The 15,742-nt window shown below is 42.4% G+C and overlaps 1 protein-coding gene across 7 annotated transcripts in view; it reads right to left on the bottom strand.

Moving 5' to 3' along the window:
- The window catches only part of LOC137874714 (RAS guanyl-releasing protein 2), a 34,747-nt gene that overhangs the window by 16,880 nt on the left and 2,125 nt on the right, over positions 1 to 15,742 (bottom strand). For all 7 annotated transcript variants that reach the window (XM_068713598.1, XM_068713597.1, XM_068713602.1 and 4 more), the window contains exons 2-8: positions 6,699 to 6,839; positions 6,360 to 6,462; positions 6,173 to 6,229; positions 5,777 to 5,908; positions 5,215 to 5,365; positions 3,906 to 4,079; positions 228 to 344 (exon numbers count right to left, since the gene is read on the bottom strand). In XM_068713598.1, the coding sequence (XP_068569699.1) occupies positions 228 to 344; positions 3,906 to 4,079; positions 5,215 to 5,365; positions 5,777 to 5,908; positions 6,173 to 6,229; positions 6,360 to 6,462; positions 6,699 to 6,768 (804 nt within the window). In that variant the 5' untranslated portion in view covers positions 6,769 to 6,839. The remainder of the gene's footprint in view (positions 1 to 227; positions 345 to 3,905; positions 4,080 to 5,214; positions 5,366 to 5,776; positions 5,909 to 6,172; positions 6,230 to 6,359; positions 6,463 to 6,698; positions 6,840 to 15,742) is intronic.

Here is a 15,742-nt window from a genome sequence, read left to right as displayed (position 1 = left end):
GGACTTACATAACGGACGAGACTGTAACTTTCCAGTTATATGGCTCAAATTCATAACTCTGAAAAGCCACTGTGTAGGAGTAATGGGCACAGATAGGGAGCTTGGCAGCTCACACAGAGGAGATGTGGATTACGGAATCATCGGCATGCAGTGAACATTGAATTTGCCTGGTAGTGTTTGGCTGTGGGTGCCAGAAAGAGATCAGTGATGTTCGGTGAGGACGGCACCTTGTTGGTCTCGGCGCTGATGTGGGCCTGCGTGTCTTTGAGACGAGAGATGGAGCTGTTGCTGAGGCCGCCCACAACAGCCATCAGCGTGTTGAAGTTCTGCAACTGCAGCAGCTTCTGTGGACGAGAGGGAGGATTCTTTAGGAGCAAGGGTGAAATAGGAGGCCGTGAATGAATGTGTAAGCCGCTGCCAAAAAGGATCTTAAGGAGAGAGGAGGCGACACAGGTCAAAACAGATTTACAGCATAAGGAGTCAGAGTGAAATATAAAAGCTTCAAGTTAGAGTCTAGTGTTCAGCAGCTCACATGCACATCCGCACATAAGCTAATCTGTGTATACCAACATATTACCAAAGGCTCTAACTTGCTTTTGTCAACCCTAAGCTAATACTTTGTGAATGGCACTCCGCAGGGCTCCCCGCTGCCCTTCAGCCTGCGTGGCATCTCACCGAAAATCAATGGGGTCACAGCTGTGTGGGAGGGCTGCCAGAGGGGATCATTTGATTCAGCTCAAACACCCTTTGGAATCAATTGGCAAAGCAGTGTGGAAGGCAGCCCACCATTTGCAGACTACGGTTAAGCTGTACGTGCATGTGACTGTCGGCGAGGCCTGAGAAAGGTTTCATTGTCAACATGCCGGGGCTTTCCACTGGGTGTGGAATAAACGCTGTGCGTATGAAAAGGTTTGGCAGATGGATGCATCCTCTAGTCAACCAATTGTTATCACGCAGCCGATGTGTTGATGTGGCTGTTTATCAAAGCCAGAAGGCACAGATGCGTACACTCAGAATATATTGTGAAATAAATTGGAATGGAGCTTTCTAATGAGGGCGAAAGGGACGTTTTTGCATTTTAAATCATAATGCAAGTCTGTGCAGTCAAGAGAAAAACTAATGAACATGAGTCATTTGTAATGCGCTCCCACCAGGAAGCTGAAATAGGACACGACCAGCGCACCCTGAGGGAAGCTTTGAGAAATGTCAAGTATGTCCATCCCACTTTGAATACACTTGTAATCAGCTAGACCATAATATTTATCCCTGCATGTTCTCACACTGGGCTACATTTCTGAATACCATTTGTAAATTGGCAGCGAATTAACAACGGGACTGCCAGCTGGGACAATGTGTCTCTCATGTATACCCAAATGTGTTAACCCATTCAGTACGAATGACCAACTGACCTCTGGTCTTAACATTCAAAGTGGGGAACACTGGTTATCATTATGTGAACACACTAGCCACTGTTTAAACTGCCAGTCTAGGATGTGAAAAGTTATAAATATGAACATGTGATGTATGGACAAATACAAAATAAAATAAAAAAAGCCTTCTTGTTACAAGACTCAGAGTCTACAGCCACGCCAGCATAGTGCGACCACATTTCAAACCCCCAAACCGGGACACTTAAGTGTACGTTTATGCAAGCACAGGTGTTTGCGCACATACTAATTCGGATACTTTAAGCATGTTTGCATGCTAACATATGCTAATTATTATTTCATTAGAATAAATCTGAAAGATGCCAAAGATACACAGAGATGATTCGGGGGCGCTGACAGAGGTGATGTAGAGGGATATTAAAAAAATTGACCAGGAGGTGGGAGCCCGTAGACGTAACTCTCAGGCCTTCAGCAGCTGATCTGACATTCATCCAACACATCAATCAGCATCTGTCTTCACCGCTACACTGTCAAAGCATCACAAAACACTGGAAAGAGTCTAAGTGTTCAAAACCGAGCAGGGTGAGACAAGAGCAAGGGACAAGAGCTGTGCTGACGTGTTGGAGTGCTGCTGTATTGAGACAGAAGGAGGCGTTAAACCCTACTGAGACCCCGCTGAATAAATTATGAGAGAGAAGTTTGTTCTGCAGCTGAAGAGAAGGATGGATGGGAAATGGGTAACACTCTAGGAGTAGACTAGCAATAAGTAATGAGGATGCATCCACATAAGCACTGCAGGCCTTTCAGGAGGAAAATGTTTTTTCTATGGTCGACTGAAGCTCCCTCGCTCAGCGGCGATGAATGAATTGTGGCATAGAGAGAGAACCCAGTCCATCTGGCAGACCAGATGATAAAATCAGACTGAAACGGTGTCAATTACAGTGAAGCCCAGGACGGCTTTTAAAGGGATGTTTCTGTAGTGAAAGGATGACATAGTCTCAAGACACATGGGTAGAGGACCATATAAGGCAGCCATCTAGGAACTCTGTTTTGGAATTGGTGGGGAGGGACTAGATTAAGATTAGAGCCATTTTCATGAGTTCAGTCGATAAGCACATGATGAGCTATGTGGATATATGGACAGATGAAGGATAGCCTAACTTTCATTTAGGATTATAATCTATTGAATTTGAAGGGACAGCAATTTTGGCCAACACTATAGTAGAATATGTCAATGAATATTGAATAGACATGACATTTTCATTAATTCGTGATCCCCTGAAGATGAACCCTGGCTTTGATAATCCCTTGACTTTTCCTCTCAGTTTAAAATCTTTGGTGTTTACATGAAATACAAAAGGACAACTACTGGATGGATTTCCCAGAACTTTGGTGCAGATATTCAAAATCCCAAGAGGATGAATCCTGTTGACTGATCATTTTCCTTGCGGGCTAACGGCGCATCGCAGTGTTCAATTATCTTATAAAATATCTGTGTATCTACTGGACACGTTAGCGCAACGTTTTGTACAGACATTTATGGTTCCAAGAGGATGAATCCTACTGCATTTAGTGATTCACTAACTATTCCAGCAGGCTGACGTTTTTAGTATGTTGTGTTATGTCTCGACAACAAGTGGTACACACATTCATGCCGTTCTAAGGATGAATTGTAAAAACTTTGGTCATCTTCTGACTTTTAATGTAGCGCCATCATCAGGTCTAAATTACAAAAAAAATTGGTTAAAAAACGTTTTTAGAGACTAAACTACATGTGAAACATTTTAGTGCTAATTAGCAAATGGTAGGACGTTAACACACATTACTAAATAGTGAACCTGCAAACATTACTGAATTATGCCACCTGATGTGTCCACTGATTGTAGGATGCATCATTGAATTATTTCTAACCAACAGCAAGTATGGTTAGAGTAATATAGGTACTGTATAATGAATTGTCTTAATTTGTGTTTCTATTCTTTGCAGCAAATAACTCATTTTCTTCTGGGAGTTATTATATTTTATTGTCCGATTGTGGAAATGTTACTCCTCCAGAGACCTCTTAGGCCCATAAAAGCCTTTGGATAATGCCAAAAATGCATCATTACCCAGCTAAAACAAGTGTTTCTTAATTCCTGGAGATGCTTTCCCCTGACAGCAGCATTATCTTAAAGAGCTCTCAGTAGGCATCTTAACATGCTAATACCTCTAAAGCCTTTTAAAATGAAATTCACTTTTTCTCACAATTTGCGCCACTGAATGGGTTCTGCTGGCATCTTGTGTGTGTGTGTGTGTGCGCAAGTCATCAAGAATTAACTGTGACTTTTAACCTTCTCTCCACAGCTCACTGTTCAGTCTGTAATTCACCTTTTTACAGCTTTCTCTCCTCTTTCTCTGTGGCTACAGGAAATGACCTCCCATCAGTGTGCTTCTACATGGACCCTGAACGCCACGGCTCCCTCCAGCTCTGTTTAAAGCCCCTGCAGTAAACAGCCTTAATGGGCCCCGCGGACATACCTGTGCCACTCGGATGAAGTGGGAGATGACGGCGGCTCTCTGCGGGGCGGTGGGCTTGCTGAGCACCATGAGCTGGATCCACTGGGAGACGCTGTTGAAAAGGGTGATGAAACGCTCCAGGATGGGGTTGTCCACTGTGCAGCCGTGCATCACAAAGCTGTGGTAGTCCTGAAACTAAAAGAGGTGAGAAGCATTACACATTTAATTTCATTTATTTAAAACAAATTACATGCTTACATCCCAATATATCTATCAATCTTGACAACTGTATCCTCCACAATGGTCTAACAGGAAAGGTCTAACAAAAGGCACTATTGAGTTGCATTTTGGCCTGGACCTATACTTCAAACTAAATATATATATATATATATATATATATATATATATATATATATATATATATATATATATATATATATATATATATATATATATATATATATATATATATGCTTTGAATATGATATAATTAAATTGTAATATGTCTCCTGTATGTCCCCCAGCTTTGGAAGTGCAACACTAAATCACTGGAGTGCCGCTGTATAGGCATAGTTTGACATTTTGGGTAATATGCTTATTTGCTTTCCTCACAAGGTGTAGATTAGAAGATGAATACCACTTCCATGTCTGTATGGTAAATATGCAGCTGGAGGCAGCAGCTGGTCAGCTTAGCTTAATATAGCATCAACGCTGGAAAGGGGGAGACAGCTAACTTTTGACTATGTCCAAAAGTAACAAAATCCACCATTCAGCCTCTCTAAAGCTCACTAATTAACACGTCATATGTTGTTTGTTGTATCTGCACAGACAGAAAAGTGCAAAACAAACAATTCATTTGACAAGGAGCTATGTGCTTTCTTCAAAAATATTTTTTACCTTTGAAATTGTTACCAAATGCTGGACTGTTCCTTTAAAGCAGAAACGTGGATAACAAAGCAGCCAACTGACTGACACTTAAACCAATCTTTAATCTGGGAAATATAAAAAACTGATTTGTTTTCAACTAGTCCTTGTGCAGAAAAGTATTATTTCTGCACATTTAGACCAGTGGGCTAGATGATCTAAAAGCATCTACCATTAAAATTAGCACACTTCCAGTCATCGCATTTGCTTCCCAAAATAACACTCAAAGAGCAAAATGTTTCCTCAAAATAAATATAATTACTGCCAGTAAAAGTACATCTTAACCACTATTGCTTAGCAACTACAATGAGCCTGCCGCATGTGACATTACTAAGAATTAAGAATTTAAGAGCTGTAAACATCACAGTCGATACACAGCTTCACCACAGACTGCGGTCAAACTGACCAGGATCTTGCAGAAGGATTTGTACTCCAGGTAGGTCAGGTGTTCAGCCAGTTCACAGGAATCAAGGTGGTCAAACAGCAGGGACATTTTCCTCTTTTTGGACACTGACGGGACACGTTGAGTCACCTGCCGCTTCCATTGATATGACGGCCTGGGAGGGACAATAAGAATATCTTATGAAAAGTGTTCTCTTCTTAGGTCATTTGGATCAAACTGTTTTGATCAATTGCAGAATTTATTTCTGGAAGGACATTCCCTCAGCTGCAATAGATCAAAAATCTGCTCGACAAAGCCAAAACTGAAGGGAAGTAGATGTCACCAAGAAAAATGCACATGGTAGAGGTTTTCCTTCTGGGCGTTCTGCCAGACAGTTCCTTGGGTTTAGGCAACAAACCTACTTGGTTAGGTTTAGGAAAAAATCGAGGTTTGGCTTATTATGAGAAAAGGAGAAGTCACTGACCCAGCGTAGCACAGCTCAGCAAATTCTGAGAACAGGCACTAAAAGGGCACGCTGATATAAACACCCACAGCACGCATAGCTTTCAACAACCAAATCACTCACACGCTGGTGAGGTCAATGAGCTGGCTCTGGCTCTCGTTGCCCTCGGTGGTCAGGAGGTCTTTAAAGTCTTTGATCTGGTCCGCCAGCTCCGGGCTCAGATTGAACTCTGCTGGAAACTCAGAGATCCAGTACCTGGAAGGCAGAACAAAGGGATGAAAAGAGAGAACGATGATGAAAAGTACAGGAAGGGGGTGGGGGGCTATGCTTGTTTCTGCACAATAATGTGACATTGAGTTTAGGACCTTTCAACACTTTTACTGCTTTATATGATGATAAAAACAGATTGTTTTGCAGCTACAGTCAATATAAACTCACAAACCCATATATAAAATAATCAGACCAAAGGTCAGAAAGGAATACAAGCAGCTGTTAAAGAATAAGATAACGGTTTATTACTTGACAAGGTGACATATTCTTGTTCGGCGCTCAGCAGTGCAGCTCTCCTCTTGAGATCTTATCTCAAAGTCAAGGTGAAACTTTGCTGCAAATTTCTCTAGTTCAGACTCAGAAAACTCTCTCCTAAATCTCATTAAGATCTCACAGATACATCTCCGAGGTAGCAGAAAACAAAGGCGAAGGATACTTGAGCACCAGCTTCTTAGCCATGTCGATTGAAGGGATATACCATGGATGCATCATGAGAAACATGCGGACCAAGGAGGCATCCTTCAAAGTGCCCCTCTCATCTAGAAGAAGAAGAAAATAGGACGTCACTCATTATCAGGAGGATATACTCACCTGCTGTCTGTTAGTGTGCATCTATGTTGGTCAGTGTGTGAGTCATTGTCTGATCACACATTTACTCAACACCATACATAGATTCCATACAATATTTATAAAATATATTATAAAATATAATTTAACAATTAACATGTTTTATTGAGTCACTTTGGACTTCAAAGAGAGTGTTCAAATAACCCACCGAAGGCTTGGATGCACGCTTCCACCAGCTCGTCCACTGCGGCCGACTGCTCCGACAATATGGACTCCATCGTTTCCTTTCTCGTTTTCTTTTACCCCCTCCTTTCTCTGTCTCTCGCTGGTTTGACTCTCGTTCCTCTCGCTGAACACAGGAGAAGATGAAAGGATCAAAGGGGAGCAAAGAGAGAGTAATTGCTGTACGAAGAAAGCAAAGAGAGAGGAAATCAAATTCCTAGTGGCCGTTGCCACTATAGTTATATGTGTGGTCATTTGTTTTGCATACCGCTCCACACTGCAGGGAGTGAGAGAACCAGTTATTGTTTACACTCGAGCTGGTGAATTTAATGGGGATATCTGTCATTCATCATCCCCTGCTGATATGATGGTTTGGTTTGACCCAACAAATTCAAAATGTCAATCTGCAAAACCTAGACTGAAACTGAAAAATAATTGTTCCGGCTTTCAGCGAACAGTTTAATTGGCTTGGCTTACAAAAGCAATACCTCTTTGGCTCCCTTGCGTTAACGCTAGCAGCAATACACAATAGAATAGACAGTTCTGACATATAGACTTAAGATAAGATATGACTTATCAGCAGACATCTGAAGAAGGAAGGTGTTACAGATAAATATTGATCAGTTGTCAAAAAGTACTGAGATTCAATAAAATGTTTCATTAACATGAATCAAATTGATAATTTTGCTAATAATGCTTAGAATAGAGCATAAAACAGAACAAAGGGGTCATGTAATGGCTTTTCCTTGCTGTCTTAACAATGCTGGCCAGCTTGTTTCTGTTCACTACAGTGAAGTGACTGCCCATATCACACACGGATATTTAAAAAAGGGTGCTCTCTAACATACGCTCCACCAAACCCTTCAAGTCTCAGTCTCTGACTAGCTTTCTTACATATAAAAACAACATTGTCTGTAAAACTGAGTTTGTCCCAGATACTTAAAACACACACTGTTTCCACAGTTTGGTCACATAGTATCAGTGATGAGAGTGGGTCTACTTTTACATGTAGTTTTTTTTACACTGTGGTACTGCTACTTTTACTCAAGTAAAGGATCTAAAGACTTATTTTCACCGCAAATAGTCAAAATAATATTGACTGGCAGTTTGAGTTTAAGTGACATAATTATTCATGTTGGTCTTCCACAACGTCTGACATCTAATTTACATTCGCACACTGAGATGGCCAACGTCGGTACACCGATACAAACTCGGCATACAAATAAGGTGACTGCGATAGCAGAATATGACAGACGGCTCAGCCTGCTTTGACCGCAGTGTGGCTTCTCAGAAACACTGATAGAAAGCCACAATCGACAGGAAACCACAATTTATTATCTGTCCCTGACATCCTTGACGTTGAAAATACACGGTGGCAATTTTGCTCCGTCACGCGTGTGTTACAGAAATAAGTTAAGAAAGAAATGTATGATTGTCTTTGGTGATTGAACAAGTCCTGGCAGCAGGGAACCATGGCAACCACATCTTACTGCCCAGTCACTTTCACAGCACACACACCTCTACACACCTCTACACACGACACACATGCACAAAAATACATGTTTTTACCGAGGCAACCGTATGTGGGAATCTTTTTTATTTTGTTTGCGGTCTATCTTGGACGTGTTTATTGCGTGTGAAGAAGTAAAATGCACTAATCCTATCTGCTATACGGGTTACGGCTCAATCTGGTGGTAAAATAGGAGATAAAGAAAGCCGCTGGATATTTTTGGTACATTGCTGATGATGAAGCGTGAAGGTAGCGCAGAGGTTGTGACAAAGTGACCCCCCCCCCCCCCCCCCCGTGCGGCTGCTTCTGCTAATGGCTCTTCAATGTTGTGGTTCTGTGGCAGAGGGTGATGAGTATGTGTATGTGTCTATTGTGCCTGACACAATGAAGCCTTCCACTGCTGCAACGCGGTGGGCGGACACACTCAATTACAGGCTTCACGAGCTGTCTCAGCCACACGCATGCAGACACACATTTCTGCAGGGGAGAGGGAAAGAGGAGGAAGTGTAACCCTAGAGCTTCAGCGATGTGAGAGTGAGTGAGTGAAAGTCCTTGTGATAATGATGAAAGAGTGAAATTGCAAACTTCAAATCTGTGCCTTTCTAAAAAGGACGTGGTCAGATCACGGAGCGATAACGGGTTATATGGCAGACTGCCGGACCACAATCAAAATGATGTGCTGTTGCTATAGATAGACATGAAAGTTCCTGTGAGGATGCTAAGGTCACTGCAGGAAATACATCGGAGCCATAGTCTGAAACCTCAAAGAAAAAAAAGAAAAAACAACATCCAAGACCTGAGACATCCAGACACCACCGCTCAAATCTCATGAATATAATCGGAAGGAAAGTGGCCTTGAGTCCTTGATTGCCACACAACAAGAGCCACTATTAACCACAGTCATCTAGATCTGGGCTGAAATGGATTTCTCCGTGACAAAGTGGACATCGTTCAGTTCAGTCTGTCCTCAAGAGCCGAGGATGTGTCCATCCGAACAGGCAACACTGAACAAAACAAATGGTAGACCTGCTCTAAATAGAGTCTGGTCTGGCACTGCGGCACAGGCTGTGCCCATCTTGATGGTGATACCATCTTGCTATCCATTCATCATCCCAATGACTGGAGCTCTTTGTCACGACCCAGAGAACAATTCTCTCTATGCTTTCAGGGGAACATACAGACGTCCCCCTTCTGCCTTTCCTGCGATTATTTAAGTATTTTTCCCCCGCAAGATTACTGATGTGTGTTTATACTTCCAGGAGGCGGTAGATTGATTAGGTCGCACACACAGTGAGAGCTTTGGTGTCATCCTTAGTTGCCTGGTGACGACGATCCAGGGCCATCGATCAGGCAGATTAGGGGTGGGCCGGGGCGCAGCAGGGATAAAGGGAAGTTGACGGGTGCCTGGTCAATCCTGGCCGTGTGGAATCTGTAGTGTGGCCATTGAAAATGTCACATCTTCTGGCTTAACACAGAAAGACACCTTCTCACTGCTGTCCTTTGAACTCTCAGTATTTTAGCCATAAAACAACATAGTCGACTACTCTTCAAATGTATTGTTTCAGCTACACCACAGTGCCAAATTCAGAGCTTTAATATAGCTGAGCAGAGGATGAAGTCACACTCAATGTGTTGTAATTCAAGCTTCTTAAACTGTGCCCCACTAGCTAGCTAATCGTGGCCGCTCTGCTCGGTTACCGCTGATACATCGGTTACCGCTGATACATCGGTTACCGCTGATAACGCCGCCCCGACCAACATTTTCGTCGCGGAAGTGTGACGCCCGCTCTCCGGAGAAAATGATCCTGCTTCTCACTTGAATGTTCATTTAGTTAATGATGGTCCCATTTAGAGTAAAATAGACCATAAAGCAGGGGACGCTACCTTGTGATTGACAGGTCGCCCCTCTGCAGTCCAAATATGGTCACTTCCATTCACTGGTTGCAAAAAAACAAGATGGTGATGGCCAAAATCCTTCAAAACCTATCTTCAGCACCTTTAAATACTTGTGTAGATTGAATATATATTTTCTATCAAATGGAGTAAAGTATTTGTTGTATAAATGAATGGATTCTGACTAAATCGCATCAGATTGAGCCACTGCCTTCTAAAAAAGTCCACACAATAAAAAGAAACTGGCAGCATAAATCTTCAACACCTTTTCTTGTCTTAAAAGTGACCTTAGCACTGATTGATGATCAGACACTGACAGACAAACAGATAATGATATCCATCCTGCTATTGATATTCCCATAATGGGCTAATTTCTATGCCACTTAATATCCTGAGCTAATGCACAGTCTCCATATATTGATTTAGTTTTATTCCCTCCCCTCTGGCATTTGGGTAAAACAAGTTCGATGTTTTCATGGATAATAGTCATGAGCTACAAAATGGGGACACATTGATTCACTCTAATTAGCTATTAGACAGACACTGAAAAACGCACACAGTCTGTACATTCTGCCCCACACAAACATGTTTAAAGATCTCTCGGCCAACAGCTTTTAGTTGTTCCGAAAACAAAAAAGACAACCCGGGCCGACCGGTCCTTCTCTGTCGCTGCCCCTAGGCTCTGGAACAACCTACCCCTTCATATTAGGTTGTCATCCAGCTTACCAACGTTTAAATGTTAAAAATGTCTTTGATCTTAACATGTCACTTTTGTGTGATTTATGTCAGTTTGTCTGGATTTTAATGTCACTTACTGTTATTAATCAAGTCTGTGTTTGTATGACTGCATATCTACTGTATGTGCAGCACGTTGGGCAACATTTGTTGTCTTTTAAAATTGTGCTATATAAATACATTTTGATTAAGTTTCTACGGGCAACTTAGAGTCTTCAATTAACCTAAGTTGCATGTCTTTGAAGGAACCTGGAGAACCCGGAGAGAACCCACGCTGACACTGGGAGAACATGCAGACTCAACACAGAAGGCATTCTGCGTTATATTATACATTATAATATAACAAATGGTGACTGTACTGAACATCCATTTCCGTACATTTGCATAGCATTCAGCATGTCATGGTATTCATCTACATCTGTATCAAACTGTGATATTGATTCTGATAGGAGACTTTTTCCCATGATCCTCTTTGCGTCTTGTCACAGAGGAGTTTTCCTTCCTCTTATCTGTCTAATATTCGCTGTTGTTGCCCCCATTTTCTATTGTTCTACAGATTTTACCATCACTTTATCTGTGAGTGGCACTGAGAGTCAATGTTCCATCCCGTCGTCACATGCTTCCACTAGAAATGCTTTCGCTCTAGATTTTCAACAGCAAATTTAACTCGGTGTCACACAGTGTAAAGGTAGTTTGATTTAGACTGGTGAAGGTAGAAAAACGTGTTTATATGTAACTATAAAATAACTGATGTCTCAAATGAATATGGTATTTTATTTACTTTAACTTTGATCCCAGTTTCCAAAGTGCATCATCTGCACTTCAACGCTTTATCTCATCTCTATGTCCTTATGAGTGCATGGTAATAGAATTACAAGATTGTAAAAAACACCACTTCTTCATGTTATACACACAGCACCCTTATCTCTTGCCCAACACCCACTAGTTTGTATCAGGAAGTTGTAGCAAGAGTGTCGCATGATGGGACGGATATAGTTCTTCATAGGGCCCTACAGAGCGGCTGGTGACAGGCTCTATTTACAGACCGCAGGGTACCGAAAGCAGGAAGGGAAACGTTTCCTTTTCCCTGGACACGTAGAATGCCACATCGGTGGGGGCTCACCGGCTGCAAACTGAGATTAGCAGCTAGAGTTGCTCCTTAGGGACGGAGGGGGGTAGGCAGGCGGAGGGAGGAATGGGAGATAAAGAGAGAGAGAGTGGGAGGCAGGAAGAGAGCGCACTCGACCTCGCTTTAGCCCAGTCAAAAGTGGAAAGAGATTGTTGAATAAAGAGGGAAATACATCAAATAGGGAGGGGTAGTAATGAAGAAAAACTTCAACGTGAATCTACCTCAAAACTATGTGAATGATGCAAGCAGCACTATTTCATAACATTGAAGTAAGAGAAGAAGAATGAGAGAAATATGCATATTTCACAATGTGCTCCTGGGACATAGCAGCTGCTAGAGTGTAATGTTTTATTACGTCCTCCAAAACGAAAAAAAAGTCACGCATCCTGTTCCACATCTGGCACACTCTCCTATCTTACATCTCAACTTTCTGACTTCAAATGAAAAGTGTAATGTGTGAGACAGAAAGGGCACTGCCATGCGCTGCTATGATATCTTCCTCCCCCACCCCAAACGCAACAATGTATCATTGTGTCACATTGTTTTTACTGCTTTGTTATGAGGCTTCCTGCTCAAACTTCTGTCCTTTTACCAGATGTGAAAGTTTGCTTCATAACAAATACCGGAAGGGTGTGTTGGTATGCGTGTGTGAAATGTGGCGACTGTATGTCCACACTTGTGATTGTAACAATCACTTTCATATGCAGTCCGTTTTTCTAATGAATACTCATTACTCTTAGAAAAAGTGTTTTATCAACATTACGACTTCACTCTTATGTTGTGATGAGTGAACGCTGAGGCCACACGGCATGCTGTGTCAAAGAGCTTATGTGATACATCATTTTTTGCAGACGAATATTACAGTTTGTTTCTCGGGGGGAACACCCTGGCCGCTGCAATGCTGATGTCAGGAAACGCACTTCCTGTTGAGTGTTTCATTTGGGGTGAACTAATTCCATGCAATGACGGACAGAAATCAAATATTGTGTTTGCAAGAAGAATGCATTTACCAGATATCAGATTTATGGAAACATAGCGTGATTTATAGAAAACTGTATGATTTGCTGGACGATTTCTACTCCCACAAATTAAAGCGTTAGTTGAACATTTTGGGAAAATATGCTTACTTGCATTCCTGCCAAGAGCTGGATGAGAAGATTAAAACCACTTTATGCTTGTACAGTAAATATGTAGAGCCAGCAGTCAGTTAGCTTAGCACAAAGACAAGGGGCAACACCACAGGCTGCATATTAGAAGTGGACATAGTCACCGTGACGTTACCCATTGGTTTGTGGACTGTCGTTTGAAGCCTTGAGTTCGTCATTTTGGTTGTCGCCATCTTGTTTTTTGGAACCAGAAGTGGGTGGAGCTAAGCACAACCGAATGCTGAACGAGACATTCTCAGGCAACCACAATGTTACGATTAACTTTAATGAACTGAAAACACTCTGTGAAAGAGTTAAAGTTCTAAGAGGAAAACCCAGACAGCTTTTATCTGAATAGAACCATAATTTACTAAACACATCTTGTGATTGAGACCATAAACTCGTGTTTACAATATTTACCGAGGTAATAAATTAGGTGAGATGTAAGGTCATTTTCTCATAGACTTCTATACAACCAGACTTACTCTTTATAACCAGAGGAGTTGCCCCCTGCTGGCCGAAAGTACGCAGGTTTAAGGTACTTCTGCATTTGCTTCACTGAAAATCTGCCAACCTGCACCTCTAAAGGTCACCAGTTCATCATGTGTGTTCATGCAGAAACCAAGTACTTTTGTTTTATTTTTGACTTCAGACCTGGAACTTCCTGCAGTCTCCACTGGTTGCCTTGCAAACCTGTTTCCAGTCTTTATGCTGCTAGCTCTATAGCTTCATAAAAAGGGTGGTATCAATCTCCTCATCTAAAAGCGAATAAGCATATTTCCCAACATGTTAAACCTCTTTAAGAGCAAGCTTCAACTCCTTTGCCTGGACGCACCAAAGGCCCACCCTCCATGCAGAAACACAGAGATAAGGGCTGTGCAGCTGCAGGAAAACCTCCACCCATGAACAGCAGCACCAAGTGATGCTGAATCCTTCCGTTTTCACAGTTCGGGGGTATTATAAGAAATGTGTGTGTGTGTAGTTTGCAGAAAAAGGCAAATCCTGTACATTTGGAGACTAATTTCGTCTTTGCAGTGTTTAGCTGCTTCGTTTCCTCCTGCCTGTCAGAGACGTGCTCACTGAGCTGTGCTTTCATGCAACAGTCATTCTGAACTAGTTTCATGTCATGTGTGTTTACCCATGGGAGTTTCACATTCACCCAGCCAGCCTCTTCATTACCCCTGCGGGCTTTTATAACAGCGTTAGCCCTGACTAGTTCCTGTTTATGTATTCCTCCCTAAAACAGCTTGCATCCCCGAGCAGACCACAAACCCCACAATTTCCTGCTGTCATAATACATAATGCACATTCAGATAAAGAGCGTGAGAGATTGCAGACTGCAAACAGGCTGATGAAAACAAAAATAGAGGGAAAAAAGAGAAAAAGAATGTACTTTTTTTATTGCAGGTGCAGGATACCACAAGCATTTTTCTGTTCTCTTTCTGAAAGTGAGGCACGCCTAACACCTGTAGCACGGAGTGATGCCAGTCAACTGAAATGTTGACTAATCACGGCCATGCAATCACTATCGCAGCTAATTCACTGCCTGAAGTAATCACTACACTATGTTAGATACAGCAGCCAGAGAGTTTTCGATCCGCCCTCCCACAGGCTTCATCCACCACTGCGCTCCCCCCTGACTGATTTAATTCCAGCCACAGCTTGATTTATAGCTCTTCAGGTCCAACACTCTCCCTTAACAGCTACCTTTCCCTCCTATGGCTCCCACTGTCCTCCTCTCTCTCCGGCGTTCTAGCCATGCCTTTAAAGGTGAGTAGTGCAGAGTGCATAGCGACATGCTGAGATTTTACAGGGTCTGTGCCCTTTCATGGGAGCTGAAGAGGTGACGGAGGAAAAGAAAGATCCCCAGAGGAACAGGGAGAGAGCCGAGATGACTATTTTTCTGGACTGAACCATTGAAGGAAGTTTCAAAGTGACCCTGTTTGCATAAAGCAGTCACATCCATCTACAATTAGATCCTTTATTGACATCATTTTAGAGATCAGTGTTGTCCTGCCAAGTAAGTGTCTTTTCTGGTGTTTAAATCTGTGAAAAAAAAAAAAAAAAAAAAAACACTTCCAACAACAGTTAAGAAGAAAACGTATAAATTCAGGTGACTACAGTGCAGGTAACTGAGAACCAGTTTTACTCCGCACATGCTCGCTGGGAATGTGGCCCAGCAGTAAAAGTGAGAAAAGTTGGCACAGGTAATCAGGAGTGTAGGGACTGTGGAGGAATAGATGGGGTTAGCTGATGTGAAGTTGAGATAGAGAAGGTAGCGGACAGAGGCGACAAGTGCATTGGATCATTACACCCCAATGATGGCGAACATCCAGCACACATGTCTGGCTGAGCCTCTGCTCCTGTCTGCTCTCTGTAATTATCTTCTTTTTGCCTTGATTTTTTTCTCTTGTGTTGATTTAGTTTTGTTTCCCCTCTTCCTCCCTGTGTCCCCCTGCTCTGATTCCTTCCTCTCCTCCTCCTCTTCCTCCTCCTCCTCCTCCCAGATGTGTTGCTGTTGGTCCTTTGGCATAAAGCAGCAGCCCTGCACAATGGATCCAATTATGGCTGGCTTTCATGATAAGTGCAACACCGCTGCAGGTTGAGGTGGAGGAGGT

The sequence above is a fragment of the Cebidichthys violaceus genome, unplaced genomic scaffold, assembly GCF_023349555.1.
Source record: "Cebidichthys violaceus isolate CVI_PGR_0920_01 unplaced genomic scaffold, fCebVio1.0.p SCAF_19, whole genome shotgun sequence".
NCBI lineage: Eukaryota > Metazoa > Chordata > Actinopteri > Perciformes > Stichaeidae > Cebidichthys > Cebidichthys violaceus.
The sequence above is the reverse complement of the archived record's forward strand: the minus strand, read 5'-3'. Positions and strand labels throughout refer to the sequence as shown.